Source organism: Cynocephalus volans, chromosome 3, assembly GCF_027409185.1.
Source record: "Cynocephalus volans isolate mCynVol1 chromosome 3, mCynVol1.pri, whole genome shotgun sequence".
Classification (NCBI taxonomy): domain Eukaryota; kingdom Metazoa; phylum Chordata; class Mammalia; order Dermoptera; family Cynocephalidae; genus Cynocephalus; species Cynocephalus volans.
In genome coordinates, this window is record NC_084462.1 from 92,816,072 (window position 1) to 92,835,488 (window position 19,417).

Here is a 19,417-nt window from a genome sequence, read left to right on the forward strand (position 1 = left end):
AGGGCTAAGCTAGAAAATCTTGAGGTCTCTTCCAGCATTGATATTTTCCCTATCTGCAAAATAATCATATGTATTTTGCTTGCTGTGAGGATTAGAGATGATTCATATAAATTCCCAACAGTCAATGAAATTATATTTGGTGCAGAAAATGTGTCACCTTTAGAAATCCTGGGATCAAAAAATAAATGAATAAAAATAAATAAAAATTCTGGAATCCTTCCCTCTGTGAATCAGGTGACCTAAATCCCTTCCTCCTTAAGCAGAGGCATAAACGGCAGCAGGAGACAGATACCACCAACAGAATTTATTACCCAAAGCAGTTTGAGGAATTCCAGGCACCGGTCGTAGCCTTCTGGTTACAAGAAAACCAGAACCTCTTCAAACTTTCTCTCTACCCACAGCCAAAGTGAGAGATTAAAAGCTGCAGCCCAGGTTATGTCACGGCTACTATATCCTCATTCCTGATTAATAATCTCAAAGTAAGTCACAAATGGGTATGATGTGATTTGGATCCAAATCTTACACAGAAAAACCCCACAATTAAAATAAGACAAGTTCAGAGATATCATTCCAACAGACAAAAAGATACTAAGAGCCTTAACTGGCTATGAGAAGTGACAAGGTTTTCTGTTGATAATAGCCAGAATTAAGTGAAATTGTCTGATAATCATCAGCAGTGTGAGCCTCACTCACCTTAGGAGGGGAGGCTAATCCTGTGTGATGGGCTAGTTAGAGGCATGATTTAAGTTCTCCCCTTGACTGTCCTTAGGTAGGAGTCTTCTGGTTGCCTAGTGACAAGGGACTGTGCCTAAGGGTAGTGCTGGGAAGGTGGTTCTTCACCTTGCAAATAAAATGACAGGGTTCTTAGACAATCTTCAAGCAGTGTTCCTTTCACACTGGGGAATGCAAGCTGGTTTGAACTCACATGGGATTTTGGTTTTATTCACTTGATTGGTTTTAAAATTATCTTAGACTCAGGAAATTAGTCCCTTTTCTTATTCTCTTTTTATCATCAAACCAAATAGCACTTATCCCTAGAAACATTGTGCTCTAAACCAAACCACTGACAATCCCTCATCCCGGCCCGAGTTGCAGATTTTCATGAAAACTAGTTTCTAGGCCATTTAAGTCTTGATGAAGTTGTCCCTTCACAACTCAGCTCCCATCCCCCTCCTGGTCAGTCCTAGTAGAACCAGACTTTTCTCCTCCCTCAAGGAAGGCACTCCAGGAAGACGGGGAATTCCCAGCGCCTGCCCGTCAAATTCTGTCCTACTCACTGAACTTTGCTCAGCATGAACTAGTCACTCTGGCTAAGTTCCCCGAAACTCTCTCTCTACTTGTGTCTTTAAGATAAACCAACTTCACTGGGTAAGGCTCTCTATTTATAATGAATTATTTTAATTATTCTTACCATTCAAAAGAAACTTCTGCATCAAAGCCTACTCCTGCCCAGCCATCAGCCCTGAAATGCTAAGAGGGTGGGGATGAGGGCAAAACCCAATTAACATCAGGGATTCTGGTCATTGGGGTCACACTTGAGCATGACTTTAACGCCCAATCCCTTTTTGGATGTTTCAAAAGCCTCCAGAGCTTTCTCCAGAGGAAACCTATGGGTGACTAAGGGCTTTACATTCACAGACTTGGATGCAAGCATTGAAATTGCCACCGGCCACCTGTAAAAGAGCATAAACATTGCATTCAACCCTCAGGAAGAAAGAGCCTGGTCCCTAAAACTACCAACCACAGATCAGCTTGGCCATACTTATTTACAGCACTGTGGTCTGCAAAGCCAATTTTACAGATCAACAATGGAACAAATGACCTTATGGCTTGCAATTCAGGGATACAGCGCCTGTTTCCAATTGCCCCCATTCCTTACCCCCCATCTGTAATGTCCACCATGACACCTAGAATTCCTTTGGCATAAAGGCACAAGGAACATCAAGGAAGCCACTGTGAAAAGTCAGATAAGCCTCAGGGAGGCATTCCAGAATAACCCAGTCACACCCACTGGCAGCTCATCTTAGCAGAGTTTACAGGAAAACTGGTGCTCTGCTGAGGGCATGAAACTGCAGACTTTAAGGCTAGGAGTAAGGGATGTTGCTGGGCAAGGATGGCCCAGACAGAGGGCCCTAGAAGGGCAGAGAGTAGAGCTGCACAACATGGGTGGGACAAATTAAGACCCTCTCGACACCCACGGTGGACCCTGGGGCTCAGGAATGGGAAACAAAGGACTGATTTCTTGCTTTTGTCCTCCTTTCTCTCCTTCCCTTTAAAAGGGAGAAAATGAAGATCTGGCCACTGAAGGAAATGGAAAAGAGAGGGCATGGGTGAGGAGTGGCAGACACCCAATAAGAGCATGCATCAAAATCCCCCCTCCTCCGTCTGTCCTCTCCTCTGTCCTTCCGCCCCTCCAGTTCTTTAACCAGGAGTGAATGTTCTATTCTCTCTTTGGATCCCTGTCACATCACCTGGCTGTCAGCGTGGCCAGGGAGTGCCCCTCATGAGTAAACAGGCAGAGACTCAGTCCTGGAGGTCATGTGGGTCCTGCCCAGGTCCTGCTGGAGGCTAGCCACCCCGGCTCACCCACAGCGTACTTACGTGTTGCAGTATCGAAACACACCCTTGATATCTACCTCCCGGATGGCTGCGTGCACTAGGGGTACTGTGGTCATCTCAGAGCCCAGCCCCACAAGCACCAGGGTCCCACCAGAGCGAGTGGCCTGAAGAGGAGGTAAAAGCAAGAAAACTCAGAGGGCCAGCCCATGGCTCACTTGGGAGAGTGTGGTGTTGATAACCCCAAGGCCACGGGTTTGGATCCCTATATAGGGATGGCCGGTTAGTGACAACACCAAGTCAAGGATTAAGATCCCCTTACCAGTCATCTTTAAAAAAAAAAAAAAAAAAAAAGCAAGAAAACTCAGAAGATAAGAAAACGCACTTCCCACTTACAGTAACACACTGTCATCACACAAATGTCCTCTAATTGCATCAAGTATCACAAAATTCCAGAGAATGTGATCTTTGCCATACTGCTGAACTCTCCAACATGCTGAACAAACCAAATGCAATAGTGCAGGATAGTAAACATTATTTTCTTTAGAGATCCTGAATAACACACTTGACCAATGGAGAATGAGGCACGGAAGCAGCATCTTCCAACGCTCTACACACTGAGCATCAGTTACTGGCTTCAGCCCCTACACGTCTCAGCACCAGGTCCTCCTCCAGAGCACCCCTCTCCAGGCAGGACTTTCATCGGGCCTCTAAGGAAACCCGCTTCTAGCTCACTGCTGGTGAGAAAACTATCAAGCACTCCACAAATGGAGAGAGCTACTGAAATTCTGTGGTTTAAAAATGGCTTTAGGCTGGCCGGTTAGCTCAGCTGGTCAGAGCGTGGTGTCAAGGGATCAGAACCCTGTACCAGCCAGCTGCCCAAAATAAAAAATAAAATAACTTTTTAAAAAAAATAGCTTTATATGTGCAGGCTGGCAGTCAAACATTTTTGTCCCAGAGACGTGCATCCCAACGATATCTGCCATATGGATTTTGTCTTCCTTGAGAATTTATCTGCATTATCAGTTCCCTCCGTGGAGTGGATCAGACATGGCAGGTTTTCTGCTGGAAACTCCCTGTGAGTGTTGTGCCTGCTCCAGAACTTTCTAGGGATCACTGTGCTCAATGTTGTGAGAGACAGAAAAATAGGCAATTCACTCACACTAAGTTTTCATTATAGTCTGCAGCAGTAGCAGTAAGCACTTATCGGGACCATTCCAAGTGCTGAACAGTGGAGCTGCAAAAAGGCACATGTCACAGACTCTGTCTCGGAGGCAAAGGATACACCACAGAGACAGGCCTGCAGTGCCATGACCAAGAGGCAGAATGAGGGGGTCTGAGCAATGTGGGGGTGACTCCAGCACTGCTGCTTTTGAGCTGTGGGACCCTGGACTTACCCTCTCAGCCAGTTTTCTAGGAAAACTGTTACCCCAACAGCATTTCCTCTCTCCTGGTGATGAGGAGGAACATTACCACCTAGCCACCCCAAGCTGCCAGTGTGCTGAACACAGGTCAAGGAAATCTTGGACCTCCTGACCACTGTTCTGCGGGTGTGACCAGTGCACCAAGGAGATGACATCAGTTCTACCCCAAGGCATCTGCCAAGTCTCCTCACAAACACTATGCAGTCATGACCTGGCAGGAAGGTGATGCTCAGATATGTCCATATTTGGTGCTGCTGCCTAAACTGCCCATTGGCAGAAAGGCCTGTAGCATTCTACAGCACTTGTCATGCATGATGGCTCCACTCCCCACATCAGGAGAGACACTGCTTCAGGCCTAGCAAGGCCCTTGGGTCACATTCTCCTCCATGCCTACCTCAGGTAGCTGGCTATCAGGCCCCACCATCAATAGCTGGAGACGTCAACTGTTCCCAAATGCTCTCAGGGCAGGGCAGAAGAGGAAGGAAAGCCAGGGCCTTTAAGTCCCACAGCTTACATTGCTTCTCTGTGGGGTGGGGGTCACTGACCTGACAAAACCTGAAGACAGTGGACACACCTTACTCATTATCATGGCCCTCAAAGTGCCCAGCACAAAGCCTGGCACACAGCAGATGCCCAGGACATGCTGTGGGTAGGTCAACCACACACAGACCCATCGTCTCTCTGAGCTTTGTTTACTCTTCACCCCTTCCCACATGGTAACTACTGTCTGTGACAGTAAAGCAGAGAACTGGCCGACTCCAGCTGAAACTCAGGACAGGGCAAAGGTGGCAGTTTCTCCTCCCTCCCACTGCTTCCTCAGCCCCCAGTGCCACTGGGCATCTTGGTGGGAGGGCTAGGCAGCCCTGTCAGGGTGCCAGGCCCAAGGGTGTGCCCCACAGCCAAAGGGATCAGCTTTCCTCAGAACGTCTCACGTGCTGCAAAGTGCCCTTGTGCATGAACCAGCTGTGACTCAGAAGGAAGGAGGAAGCCAGCGCTGTGGAAGGCAGTCTCGGAGGTGGGGACAGGAATTCCCTGTGGATACAGCTACCGGCTGCCCAGCCCCTCCTCACAAGTACAGTTGCTAGTTCCCTCCTTCCCCACCTCTGCTAAGCAGTAGGACAGAGTAGGGAAAGCTCAGGCATTGCAGTCAGGCACTCACCTGAGACTTGAGCCTGAGGCAAGTCACCATGACTCTCAGCATTAAGTGATAACTGAACTTCACCCTATTGTGCAGATTAGGCATCATGTTTTTAAGTACCCAGCAGAGGACCTGGCATACCACAGGGCTCAGAACCTAAAAGTGATTCTTTCTCCCTTCTTCCTCATACTTTGATCTGTCAATTCCACTTCCTCTCCTCACCCCCAACTCCCTGCCAACTTCCCGTGAATGGTGAGTGGGTCGCTGGGGGGCGAATCAGGCACTGGCCCTTCGCTGCTCCTGGTTCTGGGGGGGAGCACAGCAGTAGCCAACTGCAACCCTGAAAAATCACCTCACCTTTGCAACTAACTGAATTGAAGGCTGTCACACTGTGTCAGTGACTCAAAGACTGCAGTTCTCCTCAATGAAACAAGACAGGGATTTCTCACACTCAACTAAGGCATGGTTCTCTATTCCTCTCTAGATCTTTTTACAAAAGCACTACACTTTTTTTTTTTTTTTAAAGATGACTGGTAAGGGTATCTTAACCCTTGACTTGATGTTGTCAGCACCACGCTCACCTAGTGAGCTAACCGGCCATTCCTATATGGGATCCGAACCCTTGGCCTTGGTGTTATCAGCAACACTCTCCCGAGTGAGCTATGGGCCGGCCCACAAAAGCACTACACTTTCATGATCACAGATATGAGCGTGAAAGCAACTTCATCCTAAAGGAGTGAGCCACTTAACATTTTTCAAGGCCCAACTATATCTGTTACCTTGTTTGAACCTCCAGATGAGGATATAGGCAAGTGTAATTAAAAACAGGGATTCCAAGAGATTAACCAAGTCTGCTCGGGGTCTCACAGCAAATAAGTGGAGAAGCTCTAGCACGGGACTCCTTACTTCTGCTCCGTTCACTCCCCTGCACTGACTCCCCAAGCTGCCCACCAGCTCCAGCTGCCCTCCTCCTACTCACATAGATGCCAGCATGGATGGCAGCCTCTGCCCCCGTGCACTCAATGGTGACTTCAGGCTTGCACCCCAGCAGACCTTCTACTTTACTGGCAATTTCCTGAGGGCTCTCCTTGGAGATCTGGAGGACGAAATCAGCCCCAACTTCCTTGGCTTTGGACAACCGAGAGGCAGACAGATCTAAAGGTGAACAAAAGTTTCTTTCACACTGAGCACGGGATGACTGATTAGGAGGGAGATAAAATGGAGGTGCAAGATTTGGTGGTGGCAACAAAGCTCTGGTGAAATGTGGTGTTGCTAAGCTCAACACACATACTCTCTATACCCTCACACAGTGCCGTACACACCACACAGCTCAACACACACTCACAGATAACTTCTCCTCACACAAAATACACACTCACACCCTTCCACATCTCCACACACCCCAGAAACACCACACAGCTGCACACACACACCCACATACACACTCACAGATAACCTCTCCTCACACATACAAACTCACATTCCTCTCACAGCTCCCCCCCATATCACATAACACTTCGCAGACACCCCTTACATGCATACCACACACACCACCAACCCCGCATCACACGCACAAACAGACCCTCTTTGACTGCTAAGCTTGGTCATAATGGACCAAGGGCTGAGCCTCCTGTTAGGATCAAGGGGGCAGTATGGGTACCTGAGGACCACACATAAAAAGCCACCCCCTCCCTTGACAAAAGAGCTGTTCTGAGTTAGTCATCCCCTGAATGGGCTTTTCAACCCTGGGTCCCAGGAGAAGGAGGAGCCTCTTTAGAAACCCAGTACCTAGGAAGGAAATGAATCTCGTGCCCTGCTCCAAACCGTACACCCAGCTGCTTTCCCTCAAGGAGATTTAAAATGAAAATCTTCTTACCAGTCACCACTACTTGAGGGGCTCCCATTGCCTTGGCCACAAGCAAACTGACCAGCCCGATTGGCCCTAAACAAAGCAGAAAATAGGAGACATTCGTAAAATAGTAAACATCAGCAGCTCTCCCCCTTGTCCAGGCCATGGGCAGTAACCATATCTTCTGTGTATCTCTAGCACCTATCCCAGTGCTTGGCACGTACTAAGACTTTAACAACAATTTGTCGAATGCATGAGAATTATTCTCTACATGAAATATGCTCCTGGTGCTAGGTTCTAGTTGATCTTCTCACAATACAGAGCTAGAAATTTTCTTTTTCTTTTTTTGGCAGCTGGCTGGTACAGGGATCTGAATCCTTGACCCTAATGATATCAGCATCACACTCTAACCAATCCAGCCAGCCCTCAGAGCTAGAAATTTTCTACTTACTCTTGGTCCCTGATTGGAGATGATCTCAAAAAAACAGAGGATTCAAGGAAACACATTCTTGCTCAGAGAGTAAGAAGTCTCAGAAGGTTGGGGTATGTTTTACTGTTCTCCCTTTGAGCCCCACCTTCATGAGAACCCATCACACCTCCCCCAGAAGAGACATATCCTTTTTAGGTGTCCTCTGAAGATCACCCTGGCAGCTGTCCTTAAGTGAGCTGGCTCTTTGGTTTGAGCCAGTAGCAGCTCAGGCAGCTCCAGCATACTCAGACCACCTGCTTCCCTACCATATCTGCATGCTAGATGACACTATGCTTTTAACATAAAAAACGGACCCACAAACTAAGGCAATGCAGAATATTTGTGGGGATTTGCTTTTGATACACACTCCTCAAAAACAATTTTGTGAGTTCCCCCAGAAAGCAAAACACTAGAAAATAATACCTGAAATGTCCAGCAAAAGTGATTAGTCAAATAAACTACAGTGGGATACTACACAGCAATTAAAAATTATGCCAACTGAGCTGGCCGGTTAGCTCAGTTGGTGAGAGCGTGGTGTTACAACAGCAAGGTCAAGAGTTCAAATCCCCATACCAGCCAGACATTTAAAAAAGAAAAAAAAAAAAAATCATTAAAAAAATAAAAATTACACTGACCCTGTACTGGCCAGCCACCCAAAAACAAAACAAAAAAATTTTTTTGACATGGAAAAATGTTCACAGTATACTAATTTTTTTAAAGAGTATGTAAAAGGAAGCATATTTAGCATAGTCTCATTAAAAACAAAAAAACTAAAAGATTCTACACGAAAAGATTAATAGTAGTTCTCTCAGACTGATAGGTGATGGAGCTATGGGTGAATTTCTGTGTGTGTGCACGAATATGTGTGGTATGTATGACTTTTCATTTCCTGTAGCAAAAAGATACCACCTATGCAGGTTTTTTTAAAGAATCCGTCACCTGAGTCCTGCAGTCTGCTGGCTCATTGAAGCAAATCTGTTCTACACCCATCACCCCTCCCTCTTAAGGAGCCCTGCGCTCACTTATTTTGCCAAAGAAAACCACTCACAAGTGAGCGGGAGGAACACCAGATCACACCACAAGGAGTACGAGCATGCTATCTGGGTCACCAGCAGTTAGAAGCCTAGAAGGATTCAGTCTGAGGTTGCTAGGGTTTGTTCTGGGTTGCTGGAAGAAGGGGATGGTGGAAGGCAGCTAGCTGTGACCCTTGTGCAGGCAGAGCTTGCTCATGGTGGCCTGGATGCCACTCCTCCACTGGCTGGGAGCAGTGTCTATCCTGCTCACAGATGGAACGAGGCCATCACATCTCTGATTCGAAAGTTCCAAAAGTTGCCCTTCCACTTACTACCAAAGATATTTCCCTAGTTTCCTGTCAAGGGTTTGAAAATAATCATGAGATTCATTCTTCAAATGAGCAAAAGGGCTATATTGCCTGGAAATGTAATATGAATTACTATTGAGTCTGCAGATATTTGTGTATTTAGCAAAGTGCTGGTCACTGAGGGAATGGGATACTGCAGTCCTCCCCTACACAGAAAGATTCTAGAACCAATCCCAGCCTTTGGAGGGGGAATGAGATGTGCAGAGGGGTCCCCACATTCCCAGTCAATGAACCAATAACCAGGGTGTCATGTGTTTCTTACCAGCTCCACACACAAGGACCCTGTTCCCCAGGGTGACCCCACCTCGCTGGCAGGCATGGATCCCCACAGAGAGTGGCTCAATCAGGGCTCCTTCCTCAAAGGTGACACTGTCAGGAAGCCTGAGGAGTCATTCAACATGCACAGTTAGATCCTCTGTTAACAATAATAACAATAGCTATGATTTATTGAACGTTTATTTATGTACAGGGCAATGTGCTAAGCAATTTACATACATTTGCTCACGTAAATCCTCAGAACAGTTCTGTGGTAGGTACTATTATTTCCATTTTACAGATGAAGAAACTGAGGCTTGGAGGGTTAAATGACTTGCCCCAAAGGTTCAAAGCTAGTGAGGGGCTCAAAGGATTTGAATTAGAAGCCAGATATGTCTAATTCCAGAACCAATGCCACACTGCCCCCTCTGAAAATGGTTTTCTTTGGAGAAATCACTTCAGTAAATGTGAACACATTATGTTTTCTTCAACATGGTATGTATGGTGTGGTTGTCACTAATAAATGAACAGTTCATTTAACAAGAGGTTAACATAGCCACATTCCAGTCTCTTATTTGTTTCTCAAACTCCCAGCCTTTCTGGTCTCACTTTAGCAAACCGTCCCAACTATCAGCAACGTTGCAAAACAGCATTTCAGCAGTGGGCATCACTCTGCTCATCGTCCCCCATATTGCACGTTCCAGTAAAGCCACAGCTGAGGACAGCAGCTGTTTGGCCATCCCAAGACTGCTTATGATGGCAAAAAGGCCTGTTCCACTTAGCTGATTAAATGCCGTGTTACCTTCACCACTGGGTTCTTGTTTTCACTTCCACTGGCATCTCAGTCCTATCACCAATCCCACCAATGATAACAGCAAACATTTGCATAAGCCTTTACAGATTAGAGAGTTCTCCATTATCTCGTTCAATCCTCACTATAACCCTGTCATGCAGGACAGGAAGGCTATATTTTTACCTTTATTTTACAAGAGAAAACTGGAGCTCCATGACATTAAGAGCCTTACCCAAAGTTATGAGGCTAGTGAGTGGGAAAGCAAGACATGAACCCAGTTTTCCTGATTCCACCTCCCCTACCTGTCCCACTTCAGCTCCCTCTTGGTACAAGCAGCTCTGTAACTAATATCTAATTTCTGCTAGTTTTTCATTGTCCAGTATTTACCCAGTGCCCCAAACCTTCACATGCAGGAACATGAAAACCCTCAAATTACAAAAAGAAATAAAGGTGGCAGCCAGACCACGTGCTCATTCCCACGGTCCTCCTGTCACTGTTGACAGTCCCGGAGAAAGTCAATCACGAGGCCTGGGGTCAGCCCAGCTGCCACCCACCCACCTTCTTCTTTCCTGGCTCTGCTTCTCTCCCATCGCCCCCCCCCCCAACTCCAATCCACTCTCTTGCTCTGACCACTGCCTACACCTCTCCTACTCACCCTACAGGCATCAATTCTATATGAGGCAAAAAGTTTTGGTTTTTTTTTTTTTTTTCACGTGTCAAAGATTTATTTACCTCACTGTGGGGACCAGAAAGATGACAGATGTTACAGAAAGATGGGAAAGAAAGAACTATAGAGAGGGTTAAAGAAAGAATGAACACAAAAAAAAGAGCAAAGTCAAATACAAAACTGCTTAGTGACCTGCGGGGCGATACACTAGACAGAAAGCATCTACAACCTATCAACCTTCTACCAGTTAGCATTTAACTGCACACCATCTGGACTCTGATCAAAAGTAGTCAAGTCAGGGGGTTGGCCAGTTAGCTCAGTTGGTTAGAGTGTGGCACTGATAACACCAGGGTCCAAGGTTCAATCCCTGTACTGGCCAGCTGCCAAACAAACAAGCAAACGCAGAACAAAAAGTAGTCAAGTCAAAAAGAGTTGATTTGCGTAGGGAGTCAGATGACCCGAAGCAAGCTTGGTAGATAATGCTAGGGAACTCAGAGAGAGCTCCCAGTTATCTTTTTGTCTTACTGTCAAATTTTAGATAAGTTTCTCTAATAGGTCTCCCTCTGACTCTTCCTGTCTCTCTTCTTGCTGTCTTGAGGATTGTCATCTTTCTCCGAATCTTTAGAAACTGTCAGTCCATCTTACTGTATCTCTAATTTCTTTCTTTCTTTTTTTTGCTTTTAAAGGATTTTATTTTCTTTTTTTTTTTTAAAAGATGACCGGTAAGGGGATCTTAACCCTTGACTTGGTGTTGTCAGCACCACGCTCAACCAGTGAGCGAACCGGCCATCCGTATATGGGATCCGAACCCGGGGCCTTGGCGCTATCAGCACCGCACTCTACCGAGTGAGCCACGGGCCGGCCCTAAAGGATTTTATTTTCATTATTGTCAGAGTCATCTTTGTATTCAGCTTTAAGGTATAAAAGTGGCTTTAGAAAATTTAATCAATAATGTGCATAATTATGATATACATTTGTTTGCATAATGATGGTATACATTTGTTTCAATATGATGCTGTAATGATGATATAGATTTGTTTCAATTAACTTCAGGGGAAATAAATGAGGTTTGATTGTATGCAAACTTTACTGGAATAAGAGTCTCCTAATTAAGTGTACAGAGTGATACTCTGCTGAAACAATTGGTTGCACTTTTTGTGTTGGCTCATATCAAATGCTGATGAAGATACATCCTTCTATATTTGCTCACAATTCCAATTTTAAATATTTACCTTCACATGTATACCCTTTATCTTCTAAGCAAGATAAAAATACTGGCTCCCCATTACACTTTCACCTTCCTTCTGCTAGGTGAACAGTTCTTCTTGTGGGAAATACTTTCTTCACCAACACAGGTTAGGCAGATGAGTTAGTCTTTACCTATCAGAAACCCCCATCTCCCTAGCCATATTGATGATTGAAAGGTACAAACACACCAAGGCAATAGAGCCCTCCCTGGACTTTTGCTTGAATAGTTGGGAAAGCTTTTTTCTTTGCACTAGGACAGCTGGATGTATATCTCTAATTTCTGTCCCTTTTCCTCTTCTTGCCTCTCCTGTCTGTCCCTTGAGTCTCGATGTCTGCACTTCTTGTCTCTGTGGATCCAATCTCCATCTCCCGCTTTGTCTCTGTCTCTCTTGTCATCTCCATTCCTTCCTGATCTCTCTCCCTCTTGCTAACTGTTCTGACACACCTGCCTTCTGGGCTCCGGCTCTCTCTGACCCTCTCTAATGAAAGTTGAAATCCCACTTTGACTCAGACCATGACTCTGTGTTCGCTTATTTTCACTGTCTCTCCTCATGTCCAAAAAGTTTAAAATAAAATGATGAATATCCCCAAATCCTCTCAAGGACCCCCATACACACACAGTCAGACAGGCCTGACCCCTCACATCTGGGCCTCCCACCGAGCTCATAAAGGCTCTGGGCTGAGGGTAGGTTTTGGTGGGAACTGCACCAAGGAGAGTTGGGATTGAGGAAGGTGATGAGAGAGGATTGTCATCCAGGAGATTACCCTACCCATGAAGCAGATGCTGCCTCATCAAACCCGAGCTTAGCACAGCCAGCCCCGTGGGCAAGCCGCCTGGCATAGAGGCAGACACGTGGACGAGGAGTCATGGGACCCAGCCCCTCTGCCACAGACCTTGGGAGAGTCACTGGGTCCTCCCTCCCCAACATTGTCCAGTCGGGGCTGACAGGGACCAGGGATGAGAAGACTCTAAGTTTCTTCTCAGTCCTGACCTTTCAGGACTTTATAAACACCAGAGAATGACAAGGCAACTTGGTTTTTACAATAGGTTCAGGGAACAGGCAAAAAGGGGAAAAGGATGATCAAGAAGACAAAGGGGAAGCAGACAGATAGAAAATAGGAGGGTAGGAAAATAAAGAGGATGTGGTAGTGTAGGAAACCTCACAAAGAGAAATCAGAGAGGGGGTCCAGGGCTGGGTGGCGACACAGGCAGGAAGTACCCCGGGAGGAGAAGAGAGACGGGGTTTACATGCCCCAGAGACCCTCCTCAGCCCTCTCATTGCCAATGCCAACCAGACAGTCTTCTCCCCCACCACTCCCTACAAACCACCACCACCCCATCCCCAGCCCAAGGCTCCCTTTCAGGCCTAATCCTGTACCTCCACCCTCCAGACCACATGACCATGGCTGTGACATGTTGTGGTACCATTTATTGAGCACCTACTATGTGCTAGACCTCGTGCTGGGACTTGATATGCCTTTCTCATTGAATCTCATCAATAATTCTGAGAGGAAGGTGCTATTATTACCTCCATTTTGCAGGTAAGGTATTGAGGTTACAAAACTTAACTTGTCGAGGTCACACAGTTGGTAAATGGCAGAGACCAGTGGTTAATCTGAGCTTTATTACTATTCTCTTCTGTCTTCCATGAAAATGTTGTTTGGTGCCTTGACTTGGAAAAGATCCAGAGAAAGATGGGCTGATTCAGAAACTACTTGAAAGGCGGACTCTGCCCACATAACCTGCTTCCTTCTAGAGCAGGTTCAGGTGTTGCTTTAACTTCATCACAAGGCCTCTGGTTTGTGACTCCTCTCAAGGCTTCCAATGAGCACTAGAAAAACTTGGATCTGTCAGACTGCTCCTATAACTGGCACCTGGCTTCCATTGGACAAGCCCCATCCTGGCTGACAGCCACCACTGGGGTCAGGCTGGAGTGGGAAGAAAACACACCCGGGTTGGGTAAGAGGAAGAGCAGCACATCAGCACCCCAGAGCTCCATGGTGGGGCCCACGTAGAAGGTGCAGCACGCTTCTGCCAGATATAACTTCTTACTCCAAAATCATTTCAGGCAAGAGTTAGGGTAAGACAGTAGGCACAGGGCAGGAACTTGAGAATCCTGGAGATCCCGGTTGGACTCCCGGCTCTGCTCTGTGCTCAAGTCAATCAGCCTCCTGCCTCAGTTAACCCTTGCAAAAAATTGCAGTCATGGAACCCACCACACCATTATTCTTGTGAAGGTTAAATAAGATAAGGCATGCAAGGCACTTATTAGCACAAGAGCAGGCATGCAGTAACAGCAATGATGACGTTATATGCATTGCCTTATTTAATATTCTGGTGAGTAAATGAAACTGAAGCAGAGGAAGATGAAATTATCTCCTCAAAGTCACTCGCTAGGAGGGAGCGGATCGGGATCCCAAAGCTCACGCCCTGGCACCACTCCCTGCCTCCTCAGTCAACGTCAGTTGTTGTTGTTGTCCAGGTCATTGCTGTTATAGGGTCCCTCTCAGGTAGCTGCAGTGGAAACTAATAATGAAGGATAAACCATGGCAAGTTCTCTCCAGGATGGCTGGAGAGGATGAGTGATTTCAGCAACAATTTCCTACCATTGCTCTCAGTGAGGAAAAGTTAAACTGAAAATCTAAAACGAACCACTGTGAGTCAGTCTCAGCCCTGATGAGGTTACCCTCCCTCAATGCCACCAAGGGCAGGCCTGCCAGGGGATGACTTGTGTTTGGAATTATGAACTGAAAAGAATAAAGAAATCACCACAGAAAACTAGAAGAAAGATCACCAAATGGAAAGAAAGAGATCCCAGGTAACAGGCTGGGCCCTGGGCACTAACTTGTAGCAGAAATTTGCATTGTGCTTATAGAACCGACAGAGATTCCCGTCGTCGGGTGGCGTGGCACAGAAGAAGATGGACGGTGACAGGTTGTATCGGCCAATCTTGCAGAATTCATCGGTTTCTCGGGGAGCACCAGGCTCAATGGCAACGCGATCACCTGGAGAGGAAAACAAAGATGGTGTCTTGTCCAAGAGTGGAAGTAGAAGCTGCCTGTCCCTGGCCTGGTTCTGTTATCCAACCTTTGAAATCAAGAGCAGAGGCAGGATGCTGCGAAGGCCTGCATGCTCATGCGCTGATGCCAGATGGGAGAATCCAGCCTAATGGGCCACCCTCCTCCCTGGGGACGCAGGGTACCCGAGGCAAGCCCAGTCGTTAGTGCTTCCGAAGGAAACATGGATGCAGCACAGACTCACACTCTGGAAGAAAAGGACCAGTCCACTTCTCCACAGACAAGTCTGGCCTGGCCTTTTTCCAGCTCCTGCAACCAGCCAACCTGCCCTCCAGCTCCACAGCCCCTCCCCAGCTTGGGAAGCACAGAACCAGTCTCATCTCTAAGTCAAGCCAAGTCCAGTTCCCATCCTGAGATGCTGCAAAAGAGGTAGCTAGTGCATGGAGCCTGCAGACATTTTTTTCTTCACTTGTTTTGAAAATATGGGACAAGACCTTTTAAAGACAAGAGCTATAATTATGGCATGTTTTATGTTCAGACTGGTTGTGTTTATACAATAACTAGGAGTCAACCAATTCCTGGTTAGCAAAACTGCCAAGGCTGATGACCTGTGGAGGCCTCAGACTGGTACAGCAGAGTAACATTCAAGGATTGTGAATGGCCGGCTCAATCGTACTTCTAATCTATGTTTCACTACCTGATTGGAAACCCAGCCTGAGGACTGCTCTCTAACTGGTTTTTTTCCCTACCTTTTTCTTATGAAAATTTCCAAATATACACCACAAAACAAGGTGGCATTGTCCTGCTTTAGAGATAAGGAAGCAGAAGCTCAGGTGGTCACACAGTTATAAGCTGTGTGTTGCTTTGCCTCCCACTGATTTGTCACCCCTTTTCCCCTGGGTAAAGGAGCCACCAAAGATTACTAAAAGCCCATCTCTTCTGAGCAGTGAGAAGCCCCAAAAAGGGGTTAATCTCCAGAAACCCTCAAGATAGAGGCATTCCTTCCATTTGGGAAATTAACCACGAATTGGGGTTCTCTTCCTGCATTTATTCTCCAGACCAGGAAGTTACAGGAAGAGAACATAGGTGGGGTTTTTGCTAAGTACAGTTTAACAAGTTTAACAATAGAAGCTGGTAACATTCAGTAAGACAGGCAAGGTCACATTCCATAATGCGATTTGCAACAAAAGCTTGATTTTAGCAAACATTCTCTTCTTACAGCAATTTCCCAGTATCTTTACATATCAATCAGTAAACCTGTCTGTCTTTGAGCCAGCAACCTTGCTGTGTTACAGTTCCTTATCTTACAACAGACTATAGCCTGGGGAAAATTTCCTGTCCTTTGCAAGGTCAATATTTGAAACTGCAAGGCTTTGGAAAACCAGGCCCTGTAAAATACATTTGCTTTATGCATACTCCACAGCTGTGGAGGTCTGACTGTCTGCTCTTCTCGGTAGTGGTGGAGTTAGGGCTCTCCTGAGCCTGAGGAGAATGCTAGGAGCCCAGTAAGAACCCATGGGAGATCCAGCCTTTATTCAGCAGAGACATGTTAAGCTATTTTTTTATAAGTCATTTTGTGTTTAAGGAATCTCCAGAGGGCTGGCTCGTTAGCTCACTTGGTTAGAGAGTGGTGGTGATAACACCAAGGTCAAGGGTTCAGATTCCCTTACCAGCCAGCTGCCAAAAAAAATTAAAAAGAAATAAAAGTACCCACAGAATAGTGCAGAGTCCTGGTACACAGTTAGCACTTATTAAAAGTAGTAGTAGTGATGGTGATAGTAGTAGTAGTAATATAAAAAAGTAGTACTTCTTTTTATTATGTTTGTCATTGTTATAATAATTACCTGAGCGGGTATTATTGTAGAAGAAGTTCAAAATTTAAGATAGATTGCCAGATTGTATATAAATTAAAAATACTTCCTTGCCTTAACAAATACCCAATGAGTAGTTTTCTTCTTTCTAAATTAGTTGACTAGAATTTTAAATTAAAAGTTATCACATGAAACACTTTAAATTAAAATTTCATATCCTAAAAGAAAAAGTACCCACAGAAATCTCTCTGACCACTAAAATGTGTTCCTGTCCCTGTACATGTCTCTTCCTTCTATTTCCTCTGACTCAACTTTATCCACCGCTGAATGAACTTTCTGCAAATTATGCCTCTGCCATAATTTAATAGGATGAAGTCTTCAACCCAGCATTCAGAATCCTCCATAATCAGGTAGAGTTTTATATTATTCAGTTGTACCTTCTATATTATTACATCATAATAATAAAACAATTCACAGTTGTACAGTGCTTTTTAAAGAGGGACTTTAATACATATTATGCATTTTTATCATCTCCACTAATTCCTTAACAAAGAACCTCTGCTCCAAGTAGCATAGACTTATTAGCAACCCAGATATGTTACTCCTGCCTCTGTAATTTCATTATTCTGTTCCTGGTAACTGGAATATTAGCTTCTGACCTCTTAGCTAACTCAAATACAAAATCCTTCTCAAGTCTCAAGATGTTGGGCAACCAAATGGTTCTGAGCACTTGCTCGAGAGTCAGAAAGACCAGGGGGGGAATCCCAGCTCTGAGACTAACTAGTGTTGTGACCCTGGGCAATAACCAAGCTGCAATTTCTTCATCTGTTAATGAGGAAAATAATGCCTGTCTCACAGAGTTGTCTCAAGAATGAAATAAAGAATTATATGTAAGTGTTTAACTTGAAGACTAACAAATAGCAAATCAATAAAAACTAGCCACTTCTTATCATCATTACCATTAAATGTCCAACTCACAGACCTGTCTCCATAAATCTTCTTTAACCACCTCTGCCCATAACAAATGCCCTTTCTTTGAACTCCTAGAGCCTATTCTTTCCCACACCTGATTGCACACTACAGCCTTGTCTCTAATTATTGGTATTGATGTAGGTCCTGATGTCTGGTCTCCCCAACCAGATCTAAGCATCCAAGAATCACATCTATATATATCTCAAAGCACCTGACACAAGACTGGACCCATTGTAGATACTGACTAAGCACATGTTATAACTTACATTTAGAGAAACCCACTCCTTGTTATAACTCATATTTAGAGACCTCATCCCACAGGTAAGAACCAATCATCAGTGGCTATTGGGAACTACGAACCTTCCACTTCAGTATAACCCTGCAACAGCACAGGAGCTTTCTCAACTTCCACCAATGATGAATGGAGGTCCTGACAACATTCCTAATCAAGACACATACCTAACTTCTTCAGAGTTGGTCAATCCCTCTCCGTATGGCTGGGCCCAGAGAGCCTTATAACTAACCCAGGATGGCACCTCCTGATAACCTCCACCTTCCCCCAAATAATCTGACATCATCTGCAAGCTGTGCAGTGGCCTTATTAGCAAGGAAAGGTTAAAGCCAACAGCTGACTTTGCCGAGACAGCTTGGATTTAACTCACTGTGTGGGAAACAACATAGTGTGCCACAACTGAGAATTCCTCACTCTAGGAGCATGAATTAAGCAAATCTAGAAAAAATATTAGAGGTTTCCCATTATCCAATAAAAATTAAAGACTGATTCCAAAGCCCTGGCTTTCAGCATATGGAGGCACTTTGTGGTTCCTGTGCCTGAAATATTTTCTCTATCACTTTACCTGGCTTATTTCTTACTTGTCTTTAGGTGTTGGATTACTTGTCCCTTTCTCAAATGAGCTAGAGGTAAAACACACCAATCACAATCTGCATTCTTCTCTGCGGCCCATATCACATTGTGACTAAGCAACTGTCTGTCTCAGGCCTGTTTTCCCTTACAGAAGGTAAGATCCATGCATGCAGGGATTAAGACTGTCTGTTCACTGCTGTGCCCCAGTGCTTAACAAAGGGGCTGGCCCAGAGAAAGCATGCACAAATATTTATGTTGAATGAGTATATAAATCAGTTAGCTGAAGGACTTTGCTGACCTGGTTTTAGGTGCTTTACCAGTGATCCCACTTTTACGACTGTTCCCGAAGCTTCATGCCCCAGCACCATTGGCTTTTTCACAACAAAATCACCAATTCGACCATGCTGCCAGTAGTGGACATCTGAGCCGCAGATTCCAACAGAATGCATTTTCAGCAGCACCTCTGATAACAGAAAGGAGAAGGAGAAAACCAATGAGGAAGAGAACAACTCCTCTATCACTGACGTGCCCAGTGATTTCCTGCTGGACAGGGGAAAAGGCTGGGTTTCCAAGGTCAAGCACAAAATTTAGACCACAGAAAACAAGCTAAACAGCAACTGTGATTAAGTCTCACAAGGCAAAAAAGCTTCCACAGAGCAAATTAACTGCATGTAATGGCTAATTTTGTGTGTCAACTTAGCTAGGCTATGGTGTCCAGTTGTTCGGTCAAAACACCAGTTTAGATGTTTCTGTAAAGGTATTTTTTAGATGTGATTAACATTTAAATCAATAGACTTTGAGTAAAGCAGATTACCCTCCATAAAGTGGGTGGGCCTCACCCAACCAGTTTGAAGGTCTTAGAAGCAAAGTTTTCCTAAAGGAGATTGCAAATCTCCTCAAGATTGCCACACAGAAACTCTGAGTTTTCAGTCTGCCTGGCCTGCAGATTTGGGACTCAACACATTAGCTCT

General features: G+C 45.3%; 1 protein-coding gene across 1 annotated transcript in view; it reads right to left on the minus strand.

Moving 5' to 3' along the window:
* Positions 1 to 316: 316 nt before the first annotated feature.
* SORD (sorbitol dehydrogenase) overlaps positions 317 to 19,417 on the minus strand; it is a 33,723-nt gene continuing 14,622 nt past the window's right edge. The window contains exons 3-9 of the mRNA XM_063091056.1: positions 18,745 to 18,909; positions 14,627 to 14,786; positions 9,080 to 9,198; positions 6,995 to 7,060; positions 6,098 to 6,273; positions 2,602 to 2,723; positions 317 to 1,673 (exon numbers count right to left, since the gene is read on the minus strand). Of these exons, the coding sequence (XP_062947126.1) occupies positions 1,508 to 1,673; positions 2,602 to 2,723; positions 6,098 to 6,273; positions 6,995 to 7,060; positions 9,080 to 9,198; positions 14,627 to 14,786; positions 18,745 to 18,909 (974 nt within the window). The 3' untranslated portion in view covers positions 317 to 1,507. The remainder of the gene's footprint in view (positions 1,674 to 2,601; positions 2,724 to 6,097; positions 6,274 to 6,994; positions 7,061 to 9,079; positions 9,199 to 14,626; positions 14,787 to 18,744; positions 18,910 to 19,417) is intronic.